Consider the following 22,383-nt stretch of genomic DNA (forward strand, 5'->3'; position numbering starts at 1 on the left):
ATGGGATGCGATGCGGCTCTAACACGTGACAGCCGCGTAGGTGGAAAAGATTGGTTGAAGATTATTTAGAGGAAGGATAGGTAAAATTTCCCGCTATTGGGGAAGAAGCTTTATCTTATCGGGGGATAGGGGATTGCCCAGGTACATTAGGTTAGGTACCGCGTGATAGATGATACAACACAGTGCAACGGGCATTACAGTATACCAAAGGCTATGACATAATTTCTGAATCAATACCTTTATATATCGCTATATGGAAGTTATACTAATATATATGATGAATATTTCAAGTACAATTTATTTATACAAATTGGATATAACTAGTAGCGCCTTTTGCCAGATAAACTTTCAAGAGATTCCCAAGTTTTACTTCTATCTAATGTTCTAAAGTTATAAGAGGAAAGCTGGCATATTCTAGCCCCGCATCCGCATTATACTAATAATACTTTCCCTTAAGGTTCTCTTATATATAAGTACTATACGAGTTCAAGATCCGCTTGCACCATGAATTAGGTACTCGCCCAAGTTGACTCAATTAAACGTATATTAAAACAAAATTAAATATCACCTCTAATTCGAGTTAAACTTATATACTAATCGAACCTCTCGATCGAGGGTTCGACCCACGGCAATCATGGCTAATGCTAGACTAAAGGTTGCATTACTCATTGTCTCGACAACAGCAGCTAAGGATCCTTCAACTGATGCTTCTGAAGCGGCTCTAAGTAGTGTACTTGAAGAAGAAGGAGATGGGAGATGGGAACTTGTCGATACTAAAATTGTTCCCGACGTTGTTACTCAGATTCAACAACAACTTAAGTTATGGACGGATGCCGAATCAGATTATATTAACCTCGTACTTACCACTGGGGGTACCGGTTTTGCCGTGGCAGATAATACGCCAGAGGTATGTGATCCAATCCCCATCGTATAATACCCCATCGTACAATACGATAGGAAATTGCAATTCTTTAACGCTGATCCAACTTAGGCTGTTTCGGCTTTGATTGTTAAACCCGCGCCTGGTCTTGTCCATGGCATGTTGGCGGCTTCTCTAAACGTCACTCCTTGTGAGTATGCAGACCCCAGATTATTATGGCATAAGTATTTGCTGACACACTGAGAAGTTGCTATGATGTCTCGTCCGGTTGCAGGTATTAGGAACAAATCAATCATCATAACTCTTCCGGGATCCCCAAAAGGAGCTCGAGAAAACTTACAGGCAGTTCTAAAGACACTACCGCACGCGTGCCTCCAGGCTGCTGGTATGGATTCCAGGTCGTTACACGCAGGTGGTATAAAGAAGCTTGAGGCGGAGGCCGGCATAAAGTCTAGTGGTGGCCATTCACACTCCCATGATCATCATCACCATGATCACGGAAGTAGTCATCCGCCTGGCCATACCCATAGTCATGGACACGGACATAGCCACGGCCATGGTCATCTGGTTCGACATACGGCACCCAATTCAAACCCAATGTCCAATGACCCAAGCTTAGGTCCTAGCCGAAGGAACAGAGAATCTCCGTACCCGATGCTTTCAGTCGACGACGCCCTGGGTAAGATCAAAGAACACACGCCACAGCCGGAAGTTGTCACGTTAAAGGTCGATACCTCACTGCCTGGTCACGTACTGGCCGAGGATGTACGAGCGAGGGAAAACGTGCCTGCTTTCAGAGCGAGCATTGTCGACGGCTATGCAGTTGTTGTGCCTAGCGACGGAAATTTAAAGGGGGTCTTCCCTGTCGTCTCAGTATCACATGCCTCTCCAGGAGAAGTCAAACCCTTAAAGGAAGGCGAAATTGCTAGGATCACTACTGGCGCACCGCTCCCTCCAGGCGCCACGTCCGTTATTATGGTGGAGGACACAATTCTAAAAACCATGACTGACGATGGCAAAGAAGAGAAGGAGGTGGAGATCCTTGCTGATAACGTAAAGGAAGGAGAGAACATTCGAGAAGTTGGCAGCGATATCAAGACAGGAACGGTTATCCTCAACAAGGGCGAACAAATATCAGCGGTCGGTGGCGAAATAGGTCTACTCGCCGCCGTTGGCGTTGCTGAGGTCAAGGCTTACCGTAAGCCAGTCATAGGGGTATTATCTACTGGAGATGAAATTGTCCAGCACGACCGGCCTGGCGATTTACGACTAGGAGAAGTGCGCGATACCAACCGGATCACTTTGATGACAGCTGCAAAGGAGTGCGGGTACGAAGTCGTCGATCTAGGGATCGCAGCAGATAAACCCGGTACCTTGGAAGAAACGCTGAGAGACGCATTACGGCGTGTCGATTTTATCATCACTACAGGAGGTGTTTCAATGGGCGAGCTAGACCTGCTGAAGCCAACGATCGAAAGGTCGCTGGGCGGTACAATCCATTTCGGCCGGGTCGCGATGAAACCAGGCAAGCCGACGACATTTGCTACTGTTCCCGTAAAGGACAACGGCGGCCGGCGAGTCACGAAGGTGATGTTCTCTCTACCCGGCAACCCGGCGTCCGCGATCGTCACCTTCCACCTCTTCGTCCTGCCTTCTCTGCACCAGCTATCGGGCGTCTCGCCAGCCGGCCTGACCCGGGTCCCCGTCACGCTCACGCACGACTTCGCGCCGGACAGGACGCGGCCCGAGTACCACCGCGCGATCGTGTCGGCCGGCGGCGACGGGGAGCTGCTGGCCGCGAGCACGGGCGGCCAGCGGAGCTCCAGGGTCGGCAGCCTCAGGGGCGCCAATTGCTTGCTGTGCGTGCCGAGCGGCGAGGAGCCGTTGAAGAAGGGATCCAAGGTCGATGCGCTGCTGATGGGCGGGATTCGGAGCGGACGCTAGGTTCTGCCTGTCTGTCACGTATATATACTATATACAGTACGGGTTGTGCCATGTTGAAGGAGAACTTCAAGGCTTGATGCGGATGAGAAAGCACGGCTTTTTCTAAGATCATACATATATTATATTTATACGAGACATACAGATCCTTGATGTTCCATTGGTATGTATAATATGCTAAAGAAATTCAAATTCGCAAATGTACATTTTAATACCATCGTATTGTACATCTGCTTGTAAATCGCATAATATATATGACCTTAGGAGGTACCTACCTGTTATTAGCACTAAGAGGCCTAGGATGTGAGAGACCAGCGTGCGAGTGGGTTCTGTTTGCAATCGCGTTTGATTAGGGCTGCCACCATTCGTAGCCCCATCGTCGCCCCATCTTGAAAATTATTTGAGGGTTATAGTTCAATACAACGACACGGAAATTTCAACCAACCAACCAACATCTGAGATTCATTTCTCTCACACACTGGTTCCAATACACGGGCTTGTGGTTTAGTGGTATAATACTCCCTTAGCATGGGAGTGGTCCGGGGTTCGATTCCCCGCGAGTCCAACGTTAGAGGTTAAATTCCTCTTGTACCATCTTTTTTTTTAAATAAAATTATTTTCTTTTTTGTGTTGTTGCCCCCGCCCCCCTCCCCGCCCCTCTTTGACGAGTATATTAATTATTCCTGCGAGACCATCATCAACTCACAACCGTAAACTCTTACCGATTGGTATCAGATGTTAAACAAGTACCTCATCCATAAAGTTGATTTTATATCGTATACACTATTGCTCGAAATTCAATGAGATGCTCTCGTGAATTATCCAATCTATCGATGCATGAGTTCGTAATATCATACCTAAATAGTCCGCTCATTATAGTCCTAACCCCCCCTTTTCTCCCTTTCTATCCCACACTTGTCCTTAACCATTATTCATAGCCCAAGAAAATATGCCAATCTATGTACATACCTCCTAATCTAATAACCCGAATGACCAAGACTCCATGCAATTAAAATTGAAAAATTGTAAGCGCGTTCAACTCGTTCGTACCTAAATATACCGTTCCTCAAACAACATGCCTTACTCCGACATGGGAGGGCACATCCCGTGTTCCTCGTGTCGCACGTCCGGCCGGTTTTTACTTACCATCGTGCTGTCCTCAAGCACGATATTAGGGACGTGTTTCCTCGGCACCCAGAGGAGCTGCACGATCCCGACGACCGCGACGCCGGAGCAGCTGAACCAGGCGGCCGCGGACCCGCCGGCGCTGTAGATGATGCCGACGAGGGGCGGGGCGACGGTCCGGGCCAGGCAGCAGGCGGACATGGCGAGGCCGTTGACCTTGCCGAGGACGAGCGGGGACGGCGTGGCGTCCTTGAGCAGGATGAGCGCGCAGGGGATCACGATGATGCCGAAGAAGCTCTGCAGCACCATCGACAGGTAGATCCCCGGGGAGACCAGAGGCGCCGGGAAGGCGGACAGGAAAGGCATGACTACGTACGCCGACGGGTACAAGACGATGCTGACCACGAACGACTTCCACACCCCCACCTTGTCCACGAAGATCGGGAATATGAACCCCTGGATGAACAGCCCCAGGATCCCGTTCACGGACAGGTATATCCCCACGTCGTGCACGGTGTACCCCAGCCCGCCGACCAGGTCGAGCCGGCCGGGGGCTGCTGGCGCCGCCGGCTTGTCGAGGAGGTGCGTGGGCAGGAGGGTGTTGAACGCCATCTGGTGGTACGAGATCAGGACGAGGGCGACGGACACCATGACGATGGTGAAGTTGAACGCTCGGCCGCTGTACCCCTCTTTCTGCTTCGGGGCGCTCGGGAGGACCTTGATCGACCGCACGGTCCCGAACGACGAGCGCCGGAGGTCGAAGGTGGTCTGCTCGACTGCCACCGGGAGGCTCTCCTCGACGAACACCGGGCGGTCGCTCGCGGCGCACGAGGGGCTCCGGATAGACGATCTGCTGTCCTTGGGGCGGTGGTATAGCGGAGTACGCTCGTCCGCAACAACAACAACAGCACCACCATTATCATTACCATAACCATTACCATTCTCATCAACAACACTCTCCTCAAAGACAGACTCCTGATAAGCGGTCTTCCCGGCGGCGGCGGCGGCGCCCGCGTTCACCATGCGCGGGTTCGTCTCCTCGAGGAACAGGACGCCCTGGATGATGGCCAAGACGATGACGACGACGGACACGAGGTTGGGCAGGAGGTAGGGGTAGCGGGCGAAGAGGCCGTCGGCGGGGAACAGGGCCGGGTAGAAGGTGGCGGGCTGGGCGAGGAAGCCGCCCATGGCGGACCCGAGGATGCCGCCGAGCGTCCAGACGAAGGGCTGCGTCGCGTACGCCCGGGGCTCGTGCTCGGGGTGCTTGACCATCTCCGCGACCATAGTCTGCATTACCTGCGGGGTGGGGGGCGTTGGTTGTGAGCGAGCGGGTGGATGGGTGGGTTTGATTCGTTAAGGGGGAGGGGGTATGGGATGATGGTTTGAGTAAAAAAGTAGGAAAAAGTCCATCCATCCAATTGTTCAATCTAACTAATCTCATAGAAAGCGAATGTTCTAAGATTGGATTTTTCTTTTTTTTTTTTAAAAAAAAAAAAAGAAGGGGGCGGGAAGAGGGAGAAAAGGAAGAGTAGACCAAAGAAACAAGACCGCTAGTCTCACTCACAGCAACGTTCCCATTTAGCGCGCCGCCGATGAACCTAGCCAGCAGGGCGACCCAGTACCGCTTGGCCAACCCGAAGATGAGGCTGGAGACGGCGACGCCGCCGAGCCCGCACAGCACGACGGGCTTGCGGCCGTAGCGGTCCGACAGCGCGCCCCAGCCGAGCGCCGTCAGGGCCTCGGCCACGGCGTACGCCGACACCAGCAGCCCCGCGTAGAAGGACGCGTCCGTCCCGTCGCCCCCGTGCAGGTCCTGCACCATCACGTACGTGTATGCCAGGATCGAGTTGAAGGCGATCGGCTCCGAGAAGCGGCATATCGCTGCGGTTACAGGGTTAGAACTTGGGGCTTGAAACTTGGTATTTCATTTCATTCTTTATTTTTTTATTTTTTATTTTTTATTTTTTATTTTTTTTTCATGTGTCTTTCTTCAACTGTTTCAGGAGCAAAGTAAACGACCAACGATAGACGATATGAAAAAAAAGAAAATGAAAAGAATTGAAAAAGAAATTTAAAAAAAATTCAAGAGTTGACTTGTCAGCCAGGTTACGCACCGAGGATTGTGAGCTGCCTGGTAGGAAACGCATGCGAAGACGAATCCTGCGCCCGGTGATTCGAAGGCATTGTCCGTTTTCTCGTAGTTATAATAAGTCTTGGGCTCCTTTTATTCGTTTTCGGCTTTCGATTGCGATGTCCAATTGGGTATCAGAACCCGGGGAAGGGGGGGATCTCAGCTTTAAAGCTAGGTAGGTTGATGTTACTCCTACTAGGTAGGCACTTTACTACCAGCTCTAGGAGAGATCCTGTTCGTTGGAGATGATTGCTGATCGCACCTAGCTTTGAAGAACGGTAGACAAGCAAGCAGCTTATAGGAGGATAGGTAGGTAGGTAGACAAGTAACGGCTCTGGCTTTGTTTTCGCGCCCTGCTGTGCGGGGAAATGAACGCCGCGCTCTTTTGCGAGGTCGGCCTGCCGGGGACCGCTTCGTCGTCGATCACTGACTGATTTTTTGGAGTTTACTCGGCAGAACATCCTTGCAGATATATTCAACATCTTCTATCTACAGTAAATTGGATGCGAACTTACCGTGCAGCTATGTAAGACAAGATTACGCGGTGGACCTGGAGAAGCTTTGGGATTCGTGGTAAGCTCCATGTTTAATATAGATTATCTACTAGTTCTTGTTGCAGTATGAGTTTTGTGTTGGTCATATGGCATCTTGTCTGACATAGTTACTGTTACCTACATGGATTTTTAGGCCCCGTGCACTGTACTGCTTTCTGTGAGTTGCCCCTTTTATTTTCAACATCTTCACTCTCCGCATAAAGTCTTCCGGGTTTTGATAATAATATATTATGGATATGAAAACATCGGCTATAGGGTATTCATATAGATATAGTACAGTATCCCATTATTATTATTAGTCTTTACACCAGTATTCATACAGCCCCAACTCAGCGGTTAGCATCCGTTGAGTTGATTGGAAAGGAAGCAAGTAATTTAAGGGTCTTCTCTAACATATGCAGGTAATTATAAACCGCCAATTATATGAAGGCCAGACGTATTTGACAGGACGCTCGATTATGCGATGTCGACGTCGTAACCGGTGGTGTTATGCCGTGTACCCACTCCCCCCTTTTTTATCTCGGGTTCTGCTGGACTTCTCATTGGACGAGCGGGCCAATGACAATATCTTTGACAGGACTGAGCACGTTCTTGACATCGACATTATCCCTATATAACATTCCGTCAATTAGAGCTCGTATTATCGTTCAGGCCCATCTGGATTAGGAGGTAGAGCATGTCTTCAGCGGTGTAACTTACCAATTATCGTCTCTGCCGAAACTGTCTAGGTAATCGAGGTATTCTCTCCCGTTCTCGCTGTCACCAAGCCGCACGAAATGGAACGAGATGTGATTCTTATCCAACTTCCGATTCTGCAGTAGCTTATTCAGCCGCTGAATCGGCCGTTCGATGCGGTAGGCAACCTCCCGTTCGTTGCCCCAGTCGCCATCTGTAAAGACGTATATGCTCGTTGGTTTTCTCGCTCGAGGGTTGATATTTAGGCCGAATTTTCTAATAGGCAGGTGGGGGATGATCACATCGTCAACGAGGCGTCCAAAACCGAGCTCCATTAGCCCTGGTTCGCGGCGGTAGCCGTGATGTGCCACTATCTCGGCTAGTTTTTTCATCCGATGCCTGCGATGGAGGCGCTTCGGGTTGGAAGCGAAGGAAAGCTCTACGTTGTTTCCTTCCAACAGCCTAGCCAACTGGATAAGTGCGAGAGACGTTTTCTCTACAGACTGCGCATACCTCTCCATCGTCGTGGAGTCGTCGAAGAAGAAAATATGATGCCGATCGGATACGTTAAACGACAGGTCATCGACGAGCTCTTGGATCTCCAAGTCTATAGAATCTCGCGGCTTTCTAGCGCTAAGATGAGAGATTGCTTCTAATCTGTCGATATTCTCACCTAGAGCGGTGAGACAAAGGCCTCGTTCGTGCCCGTTCGGAGCCAAGTCTGAAGCTAGTGTATCGATCGGTGGACGCTGGTTTCCATCGACTGGGATGTCGAAAATCTCATTGAACTTGTGTCTCAGTTGCTTAGCGTTGTAGCGGCTGTTGGCATTTGGTAGCAACATATGCTGCTCAATCATGTCGATAACACGGGGAGTTATACTATCCCCGACGGATCGGCAATGGTCCCGAATGCTATTATGCATCTGGTCGACGACGGGCAAGCGGTCTACGCCATCGTGAAAACAGCCTTCATAATCGCTTCCGCGGAATGCCTTAATGCTTTGGTGGTACTGTCTCCGCTGTTCGTAGTATCTAGCTTTCTCATCCGGTCCCCCCTTTACCCATGCACAGGCGTCGCTCAAAACAGCTCCAAATGAGAAAATATCGGCTTTGGTGCTGATCATATTTGGAGCATTCTCCCGGTAAGAGGACGTATGACTACATTCCGGCGAACCTACTCCTGATTAGCACATAGTGGGGGGATGCAGTGTAGTCAAGACATACTGTATAGCTGGTTCCCAAGATTGTCTAGACCCATGGCTTCGCTACTATTCGCCTTCGACTTTCTGACATGAGTGAATAGCCCAAAGTCTGCGATTTTGGGGACGAAGTCATAGCGCGAACCTGAGCGACCCTTGAAAAGGAGGATATTTGCAGGTTTGATGTCTTCGTGGATCCTAGAGAAGTCGCGTCAATTATCATCCAGCATAGAGTACAGCAAAAGGGGATTATACCCATTAACGTCGTCTTCGTCAACATTCATCATCAAGTGATGGATGCGGCCCAGGCCATCCAGACACTGTGGCACTAGGCTTTTCCAGAATTGTTCAATGTCGGCACCTTCTGGGCGACGCCGTTCCTTGAATAGATCGGCTAGGTCTCCTTTATCGGCATGCTCGAGTATGATATTGTATGTGCCGTTTTGCTGAAAGGAGCCATAATAAGTAACAATATTCGGGGAGGGCGAGCTTTTAAGCAACCGCAAAGCCTTGATTTCATTGACATAAAGCCTCTCGAACTTAGGACTATGATACGTCTTCAGTACGAATATGTCTTGGTCCGGTCGACCGCGCAGGTTCTGACCAGTTTAAAACAGAATGAATTGTAAGTTATGGAAAGTCTGTCAAAGTTTGGGAGCGGTTATTGATAGGTACCTTACCTTTGGAGTGAGAGAATTGCACGAGTCGTCAATTTTTATCATCTGAACGATCGCTGCATCTCCTTGGGAGATCTGTGTCAACTTCTCGATGGGGAGCACGACGTTATCGTCAAGGCAATGATCATCTAGATGATCGTCGTTGAAAATGAGTGGGAAGAAGATCCATTGGTGTTTGAAGACCAGGTCAAATAAGCTTTTATGAATGGGGCTCTGCGACCATTCCGCTGGATGTTGTTTCAGTGGTAACTTGGCATCGTTCAGGTCATATCTAGTGAAATCCTCTATGCAGTCCACGGCGCTGCAGTACACAAGGATCGAGAAAATACGGATATAATGGTTATGTATGTTGTCGATATTAGGAGTAAGTCGTGTGCCACTGGAAGCCTTTAGGACCGAGCTTATTCGATTTTTAGTCCAGTAGTCACGTAGAACGTAGAAGGGGATGAAGCTAGTATCATTGTCCGAGGCGTCCAATCCAATAAAGCGCTTTTGCTTCTTATCTATGTATCTAGAGAAGTCGGTAAATGGCCTTGGGTCTTGGTTAGGATTAGTGGTTGTAACACCTCTTGTTAAGTTCCTTCGGGCGTCGCGGCCTTTCTTTCTTCGTGCCATGGAAATAAGCTGGTTGCCGTAAGAGGTAACAATGTTGTGGCGGTCTTTGGAGTATCGAAGTGGAAACCTATCGGTCTTCTGATGTGATAGGCCAGGTAGGTTAGGTAAGTATATTTACCACATAGAGATTTCGATAGAGGTTATAGAAAGAAAAGTAAACTGGTTACTCGTAGAGGCCTAAGAAATTTATAAGAATAGAAGACGGAAACGAATTCTTGTGGGAGTATGAAATGTAATAACTATTATCACCGGAGCGTCACCGACATAAGCCGACAAAGAGAGTGGCAAAAGGCACACAGCGAGGCAGCCGGCCATACCGTAACTTATTAGGTATCCAACTTCTCGGAGAGCCTAGCTCAGGGATCATCCATTTACTAAAGGTAGGCATTGACCTTAACATGAACTAGCCCGTCGCCTATCGGGGCTATGTTTTCCTAATTGTCAGCAGGGTCGCGAACTACCTGCGACGTAACGTGAAAAGTAAGCTGAAACTGAAAAAAAGAATTAAAAAAATAACCCCGCATAGAGAATCAGATAATACTTCGTTTGGGGGCCATGTCGCGATTCGAAAGCGGACCCCAACAAGTTTCTCACTGTATAAGATGATTCAAGTTCTTAATCAACATAGGAGGTAGACAGGAATAAATAGCATATAGTTCTACCTTAGGTACCTAGCTAGCATATAAGTTAACCATATAGTAGAAATACCAAGTAAGTGGCTTCATTATAAGTAAACCTAATGATAGGTATGGTACGGAATACTAATAACCCCTATTTAAGAGCTATTGTTCATACCCATTGTTGAAGCCGCCGAAGCTTACTAGTGAGAAGGATATTAAATAGCTCTCTTGGTATCCCGTTAAGCCTGCATTCTAGCAGTCTTTCCTTTTTCCAATAGTCGCATTATAGGTATATTAGTATACATTATGCAAGGTACGCTATGGGATGCTACATTAAAGGAACGGCTTATAATGAACAGTAGGTAGGTACCTTAGGTAGGTATGTACAATTATACATCTTTAACACCAAATCCCGCTCTTCTTTCCAAAAGAATAATAATAAATATTATCATTTAACCAGTACTTAGTACGAAACTTGCTCTGTGGACCCCTTTTCTAATTATTCGTAGCTGGTTCTTCCGCTAAAGGTAGCAACGCCTTTCGCTTTCCCTGCTGCCTCTTCCGCCTCATATAAATAAACAGCACCGACCACGAGACGAGAATGACGACCATCATGGGGACGCACACCGAGAAGAAGAGCTTCAGGGCGTTCTGCCGGATAACCCAGTCCGATCCCAGAGACCCGTCGTCGTCCCAGCGGAACACGCCGCTGCTAAAGAGGGTCTGTCTGAAGGTCAGAAAACGTTGGTCAAACCGTGGGATCCAGGCCCGTACAGCTATGAAGGTCCCCGGCAGGAATATCAGCGTAAATATCGTGATCACGTGCATCGACAGCGTCTCCTGCTCCGTCCGCACTGCGATGTCTTCCATTCGATCCGATGATACTTTTGCGCTGCTGGCGAAGTACTCTGATACCTTCTCGCTCTTATATTGCAAGAGCGTCGAGAACTTGCTTTACGTTAGCCTTACCCTTTTTACCTGGGAACGCTGTTTTTCTTTGGGGGGGGGATGCGTATTTAACGTACCATCGCCTTGTCATTGTCCAGCGCCTGAGATACTGTCTGTAAGCGACGATGGTGCGTCTCCAGCTCTCTCTTGGTACTTCGTATCTTAGTGAAGAAAGCGGCTAGATCGTCATCGCAAAGGCCTTTCTTCATGTAAGTCGTGAACCCATATGACTTGACGATAGAGTGGTAATGCTCCTCAATGGCTTCGAGTACCCCTTTATTCTGCTCGATGACCACCAATGCTCTCTCCAGCTCTACGGATAATTGGCTCATGCTCTGATATTTCCGGAAAGAGAATTCCTTCTCGAGATCGGAAAGTTTATCGCGTTCGTCCTGTAATTCCGCCGCGTCTTCGACCCCCTTTTCTACCTCTGTATTTTCCTCGTCATTAGGGGGTGTCCTGCTTTCAAGTCCAGAAACCCGCCGGATGGTCTTGAACAAATTGGATGAAGATTCCCGAATTTTCCATCGCCGAGGACTGCTGAATATACTGGCCGATTGGCTTTGCAAACCAAAGGTATTGGTGGCTCTTGGTGAATGCGCCGTCTCGATCTCTGTTGCCGCAGTTACTTCATCAACTGGCGTTGTCTTTCCTCCGATGGAAATGATGTTGACTAGTTCTTCGACATATTCGATATACTCTGCCCAATTTTCAGAACACCAATCAATCATGATCATATGAACCTCAAGAGCAGCGATAAACGACGTCTCGGCGTCAGTAATAGCTGTAGCCCTTAGGCGTCTTTGGTGTTCCATTGCGGACACAATGCGTCTCGCTATGAGTGGATTCCCCTTGATAACAATCCATAGACTCCGGCCATTAATAACATCAAAAGAGTAGTAGGCCGCAACTTGGCGTAACGGCCATTGATTCTTTTCCATCCTCTCGTCCGCTCGCTCCACGGATAGGATGTTGAAAGCATGTTGAATCTGTACACCGGACCGTTTAAGTGGTGGTACTAAAAACATTTTACTGTTCTCTTCAAGGTAATCTTCATGTCTGAATATCGCATGTGTTACGGGGCGTTCGCGAGTACAGAAAGTTAATACGAAGTCCAAAAAAGAAGGCATTACTTGATGATATGTGAGTAAAAGCGTGAGCTGATCCTTGCTGCATCCTAAAGCTTCTCGATTCGATTTGGACCGGAGAAATCTATCTGTATATCAGCTTCAAGCACCAACTTTTACTTCGAGACTTCTTACATCATTCGCCAAAAGGGTGCGACATCTTCTTCGTCGATCTGTCTACCAAGTTGGTCGACCGTATTGAGAGGATTTGATTTGCGAAATGCTTCTCCTTTGGTTAGTATTCTACCTGGTATGTTCAAATGTACCTATCTTCAATGTAAGCGATGACATACCATTGTCGCCTTCATATAGCTCAATGAAACCTAATCCGCGATAATCAGGATGAAATAACCCTCCAGCGTTGAGCTTTCTGCGGTAAGACTCGAGCGTGTGGCGATACGCTTCTGTCCGGACAAGATTGGTAGGATACTCCGAGGCTCTGTTCTTAGATTCCTCGAACTTTACCTGATCATTAGTTGCGTGCTCCTCTGCCATAACTAACTGAAGATTTTGTTTATAGAAGACACACTGTGGTTTTAATGTTTGGGAGAAGCTTTGTCCTGGGTTAGAAGATGGGTAGAGGTCTGGATGGGGAGGATATTATATGCGGAGTGCCGGATTGGAGACCTCACCGTACCACTCAAATGTGGCAACGTGGGTGACGAAATAAAATGCAGATACGTATATGTGAAGGAGGCACATAGTCTGCCAATTATTTTGTCACCCACTTGCGTGGTAGGATCAAGAGGGCTTCTCTGCTCACGGAAGAACGAATTGAATACAGATGGACTTCGAATCATAGACACAATATCTCAGCTAAGGTTGATATGTTACGAAATACGCAATTGTATAATTCATCCACATTCATCTAGATCTACGAGGCGATTTTTCTTTTTCATGCATTTCTTCGCTGCTACATAAGAAGATAGCTAAGTTCTTAACTCAGGATCCAATCCAGCAATCTCCCTCTGTCGCTCGCAGACGAGGCGGTCAATTACCAAATGTTATCGTCATCCTTCGCGTAACGAACGTGGGCGTATATATGTTCTTTTTCTGCCTACGCACCTTCGTCAGTAACTTATCAAAAGCAGCTGACGCCGGGTATCATGATTTATTAACGTACTGGGCTGAGTGGCCGCGGCACTTTAAACCAGTAAACTGATTCGCCTTCAACCGAGACCTAGGTACATCTCTCCGTTATAGGCAGTTTCTCACATGTAGGTACAAGTAACATCTTACATGGACTGGGATGTCTTTACGGAACAATATCTTGAGATAAGCGCCAAGGTCCTCCGGTCGGAGTCGGTACGTCGATACGGTGTCTTTCACGTCCATGATTTGCTTATAACTAGGATGATTTGTAGGCGATCTGAAGAGGCGAAGCGTTTAGATGTTTGGTAATGTTTCGCCCCCGAAATCTGCCTTCCCATCGCAATGCCCCCAGCCCATATAAAGGCGCCATCCAAATGAGGCTCTGCTCTACTTACCTACACCATCCCACCGTTAGGAATAAAAGCTCGACTGCGGAACATCTCAAGTACCATGAAAGCCCCTCATCGGAAGCCGCGATAATAAAATCCATTGGTCGGATGCAGTTGATGCATTGTCTCACGCGTGTGCGCAAATATGAATGCCACAACAAATCCCCACTAAGAAAAAGGGCATCGCACAACCACAGTAGAAAAGTTTATAAACTTACAAAACGGACAAAATTATCACGTACGACCATAGGATCTGGAGAACTCGGGATCCCGTCCGCTCTCCCCTTCGATAAACCAGATACCGCCGGATCAGTAGTTGGGTCGGTGACGACCAGCAAATCCCCGGTGTTGTACGTTTTTTTTTTTCCTTTTCTTTTTCATTCTGTATCCCTTTTCTTCGAATGCTCTCTTTGGCATGAAACCCCTCCATAATATCTATGGTGTAAACAAGGTGGGAAGCGGCTGATTCTGGTGGAACACAAACTGCGTTACTGTGTCCCTACTGTGTTCCGTCACGGAATGAAAATTATGCGCATAATCTACACGGAAGTTCTGTGCAGGCTTACATCCTGTCAGCCATCCTGTCAGCCCACAGGTCTTTCGAAGCGGGATTTCCGAGGAACGCAAGATGCCTAGGTACCTGGTACTTAACCTAAAAAAAAGTATTTTTTTGGTTGCTGTAATATTATATCGGTGACATAAGCTTAGCCGATGCCCAGGGCAGATGTGATAAAGAGAGAAAAAAACATAGTGAATTGGCCATCCAGGGAATCGAACCCCCGAGCCTAGCGATATTTGATAATGATATGTTAAGGATGATGCGCTAGTAGTAGGGAGAAGGTTTTAGGAATATCTCGCTAGGCCGTACCAACTCGGCTTTTGTTCTTCTCGTAATTACCTCCTTTGCTGCTTTGACTTATAAGGGCCTTTGCTCTAAGACGACGGGCTGGCTGGAGGGTTTTCGCTGTCGTAGGTAGCGTTGAACTCTATTGGGGAATCTCAAAGCATTCGACGAAGATGACTGCTTGAATACCGGGGTACCTATGACTTGCTCCATAAGTACCTACCTCTATGTTAGGTACCCGTAGGAGAGTTGAGGATTAGATACGAGCCGTCGTTGGGCTAAGTTATGCCGCAGGAAGTCAAACCAGTATATCCATAACAAGGTGATATGTAAACCAAGTACATGCGACTTGTTTTTAAGTAGAGTCACTACAGCATAGTAACGTAGGAAGTAGATCGAAAGTTCAATGGTTTTCTCACTGGAATCTCACTGGGATGGCCGCACGATCATAGCGATGGTTCGCACACGAATATTCGTATTAGTAACAATGCTCTATTAGCTAGCCTCAATTATATCTTTTGCTTCTTAGATTTGCTGTTTTGCCCCTGCGGCGCATCAACCGTATCCGGGTCTGTCTTCCGCTTTTTCCGTCTCTCCTCGAGAAGCTGCTTCATTCCTGGCGTAGCCTTGTATCGCGGGTTCGAAGGATCGATAGCGAATTCATGGCTTTCAAACACTGCCTTAAATCGGTCGTCCTTAACATCCATCTCGAACCCTTCTTGGAGACCACCGTGGTCTTCCACTCCCTTCTTCTTCTTGTGCTTCTTGGATTTCAGCTTTTCCGCGCGAGCAATCTCATTCATATTGAAATGGTCGAGATGGTCAACAGCATCCTTGGAATCTTCAGCCATAAGTCGCTCCAGTTGGGCCTTCTGTGCGGCATTCTCAGCTGCTTCGGCTTCTTTTGCTTCTCGTCTCTTGCGGCGCTCTTCCTTCTTTTCGGTATGCCTCGACTTCTTAACAGGTTCCTCAGTTGTAAAGAAGGGGTCATCGAAACCAAGATCCTCTTGGGGTTGCTCAGTTTCATCATCGTCCTTTTGACCAGAAGCTTCATCACGCTTCGCCAGAACCTTCTCCTTCTTCCGAGCCTTCCTTTCCCGCTCTTTACGCATGTACTTTTCAATCGTAGTTTCTTCGGCTTCTGGCTCTTTCTTCTTTTTGCCATCGTCCATCAGCGCGGGAGTGAACGTGACTTGCATATCCCCAACTGGTCCAGACTTGGAAGGTCGCGATAATGGTTCGGTACTCAACCCAAGAGCTTCACGAAGTTTTCTCGCCTTCAACTCCTTCTTTGTCAATTTTGGTTGATCATCAGCTACTTCGGCTTGAGCATCCTCTTCCTCACTCTCATCATCCTCATCATCGCTATTATCGCTTGCGAGGTAAGCGCGTAGATCATTTTCTTGGATATCTGCGCGGCTACCGCTGAATGCTCGCTTAATATTCTCCCTCCTGGTCGTTTCCTCGGGGTTCATGTCCCAGGTGAGTTTAACTTTAGAATGCTGTAAAGCATCGGTTGTGAACTCGGTTGGTTTGTAATCAGGCGATATAGAATCGCACTCATCCCTCGGTTCATCATCGAACGTGACATCATCGGGTATAAACCGCAGGTCCATAAAATTCGAAGACGACAGGTATTCCGTGCCATCTGTTGCCTCATAGATTTTCTCTGCCGTCGCGGTGTCGGAGCATACCATAACGGCATAATAGTAGCGTAGCCGGTCCAGTTGATAAGCCCGAAGCGCATCGCTGTCAAAATCTTTGTCGTCTCCTTCTTGAAGAATTTCGTCTTTGATCTTCTCGTCATCTTCCTCATCCTCGTCACCTTCCTCAGATTCCTCAGAATCTGGCTCGGATTCTTCGTTCTCGGATTCTGAAGTCTTTTTGAAAATCTCCCTAGGAGGTCCTTCTAGTTCTTCCCGTCGCATTCGCTCCTTGCCAAACTCACTCGGGTAGATAGAAACTCGCTCGATACGTCCACCCTTGGGTACGAAACTAGAGAAAAGAGCTAGTAAATCGGCCGATTTTATATGATCCCAATCTAGATTCACGATTGCTATCCTTCTCGTAACCTCTCCCGTTTCGACGTCTGCTTGAGCATCACGCAGCCTTTGCATGCTCGCGGACGTATTCACTTCGGTCTCTTCGTCCTCTTCGTCCTGCTCCTCTTCTTCATCTGAGTCGCCCGATTCGGACTCGGAAGAAGAAAATCCACCACCACGAGCTGGGTCATATTTAGTATTGGCTTTTTGAAGTTCGCGCTCAACCACATGATCCTCATCTACTTCAACATCTTCGTCGTCCTCTGTCTGGTATATGCTTCGAAGGGCTTTCTTCTTATTATCCGATTTTAATTTGCGACCGTATTTATCGACTTTAGCGCTCGCGACGAAATCGTCATCCTTCAACATGCGCGAGAAACGTTTGTCTATGGCAGTCTTGGTGCGACTCTTGGAGGGTAGGCGGAAACGGGGATCGGATTCAAAATTAGCAAACCGCGAATCACCCTTCGCAGATCGGCCATCTTGCTCCTGGGACTGTTTTTTGGGCATATTGAATTGATTAGGCCCCTATATTCTCTCAATTGATAAATTGAAGGTTGAAGGTTGAAGGTTTGCGCATGCAAAGTTACAATGTTGTAGATAGAACAGTGGGACATTTGAAAATTTTAGTGGGTCTAGAATTCGTCCGGTCTTTTTCGCTTAATATGGAAGGCGGTGAATACCTATGCATCTTACTCTTACCGCCCGGCTAGTGATACATAATCCAGGCACAATGGCATTTGTAGTTGCACAAATTGTTGCACAGTGTCACGCGATATGGGATACGCCCATATAATTGCGGGTAAAGTTAGTGCTCCCTTGAAACATCTTCATCCCACAAACTGGGATAACTCCATACCGTATTTTATACAGTGCATAAGCTACCTAATTACAACTATGCTGTAACCTAGTGGGGGGAGGGGCACCGTCGCATCTTATAGGCCTGTTAATATCCTATCAAGACCTCAGCTTACATACTAGTTAGTTGTAGAAAGGCTTTTGTTGCCAGGTATACATATACACTATGACCATTCACAAATCGTATTCAGAAAAGCTACTTGAGTTCTTGATTTGTTCGTTTTCATTCTTAGGGGGGCTGATGCAAGCCAAGAAATCAGCTAACAAGCCGTTCCGGGTCCCACCAAAGGACTACTACTTCGTCACCCCTCCACGAACTCCTCGAATTCCACGACATTGAAAAGAGCTTGTGATTCAAACCTGACTCTAGCGGTCGTCTTGGTTATAGATTTGTACGAAACGTTAGCTAGATTTTGCATTAGCGTAGCCTATTTATCTTCCAAGCTATTTTCGATTTTATCTTATTTTCTATTCTCTTTTTTGAGATCTAGATATCAGCTACCTACTATACCTTACTTACATAGCCAAATTCCTCCCCTCGTTTTGCTATTCGAACCTAACACTACCCATACACACATATTGCTAACGGATTCGTTGGCATCCAATATGGACAAATTCCTCCAGAAGGCGGAAGATGCTTTTAAAGATGTGAAGGAGGCCTTGAAAGGGGAAAGCGAAGAGCATGTCCAGCAGGGTAACGAGGAAGTTGATGCCAGTACTCAGCAGGTCAACACCAACCATCGTTTCCAGTCCTTTGCGCCTGAGACTACCGGCTCCGTGAAGTGGTATGTCGATGGCGCATCCTACTTCTATGCCGTATCTTTGGCTCTTGAGGGTATGAAATGTGGAAACCTAATATACTATTATCGCAAGAACTCTACTAATATTAAAAAAATACAGAGGCCAGGGAGAGTGTGTATATTCTAGATTGGTGGCTGAGCCCGGAGCTCTACCTTCGTCGACCTCCGTCGCGCAATGAGCAGTATCGTCTCGATAACATGCTGCGGGCAGCTGCTGAGAGGGGTGTTGAGATCCGCGTGATCGTTTACAAGGAGGTCACCCAGGCCTTGACCCGTATGTTCTTCCTTAACCAACATTTGTTGCCATAGGCTTGACTAACATATTGAGCGACTGCTAGTGGACTCTGCGGTGAGAAACTATATACTCTGGGTATGAAAATTACATCCAACTAACTCTTCTTACTAGCACACCAAGCACGCCCTCGAGGCTTTACATCCGAACATTAAAGTATTCAGGCATCCCGATCATCTACCGACAGACCGATCCAAGCTTGAGGCTGCTTTTTCCGGCTTATCTCTGGACAACCTCAGACTGAACGACTTTAGCTTATCTAAGGTATCTGGTGATGCACTTAAAGAACTTTATGGTTCATTCGGCGACACTGTCCTGTACTGGGCGCATCATGAGAAGTTATGCGTCGTTGATCGACGTCTCGCTTTCATGGGTGGTCTTGATATGTGTATGTGAAGTACTCAAACCCCCAAAATTACTAAATCATACCTAACAAATTTCTAGGCTTTGGAAGATACGATACAAACAGTGAGTTATTCCATAAACCGATTACCTATTATATTGGTACCCAACTTGCTGAAAATGAATAGGCCATCCTATTGCCGATGCGCACCCCGGTAACTTAGACAACATTGTGTTCCCCGGTCAAGATTTCAATAATGCTCGTGTCTATGACTTTGAAGGTGTAGACAACTGGGATCACAATAAACGTGAGTTGCTGTCTACTACTTGATCCAAAAGATGCCTAACCGAAACATAGTCGACCGAACCAAAAACTCGAGGATGGGCTGGTCTGATATTGCTATTTCCCTCAAAGGTCCTATCGTGGATAGTCTCATCAACCACTTTACAGACCGATGGTAAGTGCTTCTTGAGAAGCGAGAATATTTTTACGATTAACATGAGGTCAGGAATTTCATTTTCAACGAGAAATATACCAAGAAAGATCCTGGAAAGTATGAGAGGGTTGCGCTCGGCGGGTATGTCGATAGGTCCCGTGGAGAAGAGCACCGTGGTATGTTCGACGACTTCCAGGGCCATTTCGGTCGAGGTTTAAGACGTCTCGTTGGCGAAGGAGGTGAAGAACACCACCGTAGCCGGGGTGGTGACGATTATGACTATGACCAACCTAGCGGTGCCAAGATCCAGCTCTGCAGAAGGTAATTCTATGCCTGCTCCTACGAATCGTTATAGCTAGATTCTGGAATACTAACCATCCCCTAGTTGCTGCGATTGGTCTGCCGGCCATCCTACAGAACACTCAATTGCCAATGCGTACATCAATGCTATTGAGAACGCTAAGCACTTTGTCTATATCGAGAACCAGGTAAGAATTTAAACCAAATAGCTGCCTTCATTAGAATTGTCTAACACAGCATAGTTTTTCATCACAGCTACATCTGATGAGCAGCATCCCGTCGAGAACAAGATAGGTGCCACAATTGTATCACGAATCGTCCGCGCCTATAACAACGGAGAGGACTTCCGTGTTATTGTGTTGATGCCAGCTGTGCCCGCGTTCGCCGGCGACCTGAAGTCCGATGGTGCCCTTGGAACCCGTGCTATTATGGAATTCGTATGTCACACTAAGTTTTTCTTCTTCGTCCTGTCGAGTCAGTCAAGTCTTAGTTGTTTAGGCTAAGTGGCTGGAACATATTTGAGAAGCAGCTGTTAACTTGGTGCTACAGCAATACAACAGTATCAACCGTGGTGGTCACAGTATAATCGAGTGCTTGCAACAGCAGGGCATTGATGACTGGCGCCGCTACATAGGCTTCTACAACTTGCGTAACTACGACCGCATCAACATATCTTCTACCCTAAGGCAGGTTGAACGAGAGAGTGGTGTGTCCTATGAAGATGCTCGTCGCGAATACGACGACAGACAGCAAGGCTACAGTTATGGCGAGAACCGTTATGATGATGAGCGTAGTGACCGCTACGGAAATGATCGCTATGAAGAGAACCGTGATGGTGACGACAGCTATGGCAGCGATCGTTATGGCAATGATCGCTACGAAAACCGCTACGGTGACGAGCGTTACGGTGACAACAGCTATGGCAACGACGGCTATGAAGAGAACCGTTATGGCGATAGCAGCTATGGTGACAATAGCTATGATAACGGCCGCTACGACAGTGAACGCAGGTACGGCGATGAACGCTACGATAACAATGATCATGAGAGGCGTGACTACGACAAATACAACCGCTACCAATCTGCTGCCTCCCGCGTCGATGACAGCACCTGGGACACCGTTTCCAGCTGCTACATGGAGGGCGGCAAGGACATCCGCGACGTCCCGTGGAACGGCAGCGAAGAGGACGAGATCAACGCCTTCGTGTCGGAGGAGCTGTACATCCACAGCAAGGTGCTCATCGCCGACGACCGGCTCGTCATCTGCGGCTCGGCCAACCTCAACGACCGAAGCCAGCTCGGGACGCACGACTCGGAAATCGCCGTCGTCATCGAGGACCCGGAGCCCGTCGAGAGCAGCATGAACGGCCGGCCCTTCACGGCGTCCCGCTTCGCCACCTCGCTGCGCCGCCAGCTCTACCGCAAGCACCTCGGCCTGCTGCCGGACCAGCGCTGGGACCAACCCGACGCCAACTGGACGCCCGTCGACCGCGACCCGCAGCAGTACGACTGGGGCTCGCCGTCGGACCGGCTAGTCGAGGACCCGATGAGCGAGGACTTCTGGCAGCTGTGGACGGGGACGGCGCGCACCAACACCGACGTCTTCACCAAGGTGTTCCACCCGGTCCCCAACGACTGCGTGCGCACCTGGGAGGACTACGAGGACTTCTTCAGCCGCCACTTTACGGTTCCGGGTGGCGACGACGACGGCAAGGACAAAGACAAGCAGGAGGGCAAGGTGGAGTACGGCCACGTCGTGCGCGAGGAGTTCCCCGGCGGCGTGGCCGAGGTCAAGGAGTGGCTGAGCCGTATCCGCGGCACCCTCGTTGAGATGCCGCTCCAGTTCTTGATTGACGTCGAGAACTTGGCGAAGAATGGTCTTAGCTTCAATGCCTTCACGGACCAGATCTATACTTAACTTAAGATGTACCCACCCCGTTGGACATGGCCTATTTATTGTATAGAGCCCCGTACACCGCCCTAGATATACGGGGGTTTGGCTATAGAAAGGCGAGCTTATCTTGTCTATGTGCCTCTTCATCTAGGTATGTAGGTACGCCAGGTAGGTAGGTATAGGTGCTTTATCAAGAAAAAAATATATATATAACCGCGTTGAATGACGATACCATCATCGTCTATCGTCTTCTTGGGCTTTCAATTCGCTATAATGATAACTCCATTACTCTCATGTGAAATTTGACGGTGAAGATAGACTGCAGCAGGTGAAAATATCAAAATAGTTAAGGGGATATTATTATGATGATGCATTTGACTCTGCTGTCATGATAGAAACACGGAGAGAGTTGTTTTTTTTTCTTCATTTAGTCTGACATTGACCACACTCACTGACTCATTCACTCTCTCTCTTATATCTTTTCTCATTTCTCTCTGTTTCTCCCTCGGCTCGTTCCTGTTTCCCCTCTCTTTCTCTCTCCCTCTCCCTCTCCTCATTTCATTTCCATAAGTGTTCCCAAAGCTTCGTGACGCGCCGTGGGC

The 22,383-nt window shown here is 48.1% G+C and overlaps 5 protein-coding genes and 1 non-coding gene across 6 annotated transcripts; 3 read left to right on the plus strand and 3 right to left on the minus strand.

Moving 5' to 3' along the window:
- Positions 1-255: 255 nt before the first annotated feature.
- On the plus strand, positions 256-3,035 carry F4812DRAFT_417254 (uncharacterized protein). The gene is made up of 3 exons (XM_047933153.1): positions 256-907; positions 992-1,070; positions 1,128-3,035. The coding sequence occupies exons 1-3, from the start codon at positions 635-637 to the stop codon at positions 2,822-2,824; spliced, it is 2,049 nt and encodes a 682-aa protein (XP_047792673.1). The 5' UTR covers positions 256-634; the 3' UTR covers positions 2,825-3,035.
- A 279-nt stretch (positions 3,036-3,314) lies between these two features.
- F4812DRAFT_t41 lies at positions 3,315-3,386 on the plus strand. The gene has a single exon. It is a non-coding gene; the product is annotated as a tRNA-Ala (tRNA).
- Positions 3,387-3,901: 515 nt separating this feature from the next.
- Positions 3,902-6,130, minus strand: F4812DRAFT_449904 (MFS general substrate transporter; the record flags this gene model as incomplete). Its single annotated transcript, XM_047936028.1, has 3 exons — positions 3,902-5,242; positions 5,511-5,827; positions 6,061-6,130. The coding sequence occupies 3 exons, from the start codon at positions 6,128-6,130 to the stop codon at positions 3,902-3,904; spliced, it is 1,728 nt and encodes a 575-aa protein (XP_047792674.1).
- Positions 6,131-7,170: 1,040 nt separating this feature from the next.
- F4812DRAFT_449905 (uncharacterized protein) lies at positions 7,171-13,827 on the minus strand (the record flags this gene model as incomplete). The annotated part of the gene is made up of 12 exons (XM_047936029.1): positions 7,171-7,240; positions 7,331-8,480; positions 8,531-8,703; positions 8,761-9,104; positions 9,186-9,453; positions 9,493-9,786; positions 10,953-11,140; positions 11,192-11,365; positions 11,443-12,577; positions 12,628-12,715; positions 12,786-12,951; positions 13,732-13,827. The coding sequence occupies 12 exons, from the start codon at positions 13,825-13,827 to the stop codon at positions 7,171-7,173; spliced, it is 4,146 nt and encodes a 1,381-aa protein (XP_047792675.1).
- A 1,445-nt stretch (positions 13,828-15,272) lies between these two features.
- On the minus strand, positions 15,273-17,459 carry F4812DRAFT_417264 (uncharacterized protein). Its single transcript, XM_047933154.1, has one exon. The coding sequence runs from the start codon at positions 17,367-17,369 to the stop codon at positions 15,327-15,329; it is 2,043 nt and encodes a 680-aa protein (XP_047792676.1). The 5' UTR covers positions 17,370-17,459; the 3' UTR covers positions 15,273-15,326.
- A 322-nt stretch (positions 17,460-17,781) lies between these two features.
- Positions 17,782-21,986, plus strand: F4812DRAFT_262780 (phospholipase D/nuclease). The gene is made up of 11 exons (XM_047930823.1): positions 17,782-18,552; positions 18,618-18,791; positions 18,856-18,866; positions 18,924-19,197; positions 19,254-19,277; positions 19,340-19,459; positions 19,510-19,609; positions 19,661-19,909; positions 19,974-20,076; positions 20,131-20,325; positions 20,438-21,986. Exons 1-11 carry the CDS (start codon positions 18,324-18,326, stop codon positions 21,803-21,805), a joined length of 2,847 nt encoding a protein of 948 aa, XP_047792677.1. The 5' UTR covers positions 17,782-18,323; the 3' UTR covers positions 21,806-21,986.
- Positions 21,987-22,383: the final 397 nt, after the last annotated feature.

The sequence above is a fragment of the Daldinia caldariorum genome (assembly GCF_022478825.1).
Source record: "Daldinia caldariorum strain CBS 122874 unplaced genomic scaffold F4812scaffold_3, whole genome shotgun sequence".
In the NCBI taxonomy this organism is placed as follows: domain Eukaryota; kingdom Fungi; phylum Ascomycota; class Sordariomycetes; order Xylariales; family Hypoxylaceae; genus Daldinia; species Daldinia caldariorum.

Coding starts and splice junctions, on each gene's coding strand:
- F4812DRAFT_417254 (XM_047933153.1), top strand. CDS start 635: ATGGCTAATGCTAGACTAAAGGTTGCATTACTCATTGTCTCGACAACA. Junction 908..991: donor TGGCAGATAATACGCCAGAG/GTATGTGATCCA, acceptor GATCCAACTTAG/GCTGTTTCGGCTTTGATTGT. Junction 1,071..1,127: donor TTCTCTAAACGTCACTCCTT/GTGAGTATGCAG, acceptor CACACTGAGAAG/TTGCTATGATGTCTCGTCCG.
- F4812DRAFT_417264 (XM_047933154.1), bottom strand. CDS start 17,369: ATGCCCAAAAAACAGTCCCAGGAGCAAGATGGCCGATCTGCGAAGGGT.
- F4812DRAFT_262780 (XM_047930823.1), top strand. CDS start 18,324: ATGGACAAATTCCTCCAGAAGGCGGAAGATGCTTTTAAAGATGTGAAG. Junction 19,460..19,509: donor CAACTGGGATCACAATAAAC/GTGAGTTGCTGT, acceptor ACCGAAACATAG/TCGACCGAACCAAAAACTCG. Junction 19,910..19,973: donor AAGATCCAGCTCTGCAGAAG/GTAATTCTATGC, acceptor ACCATCCCCTAG/TTGCTGCGATTGGTCTGCCG.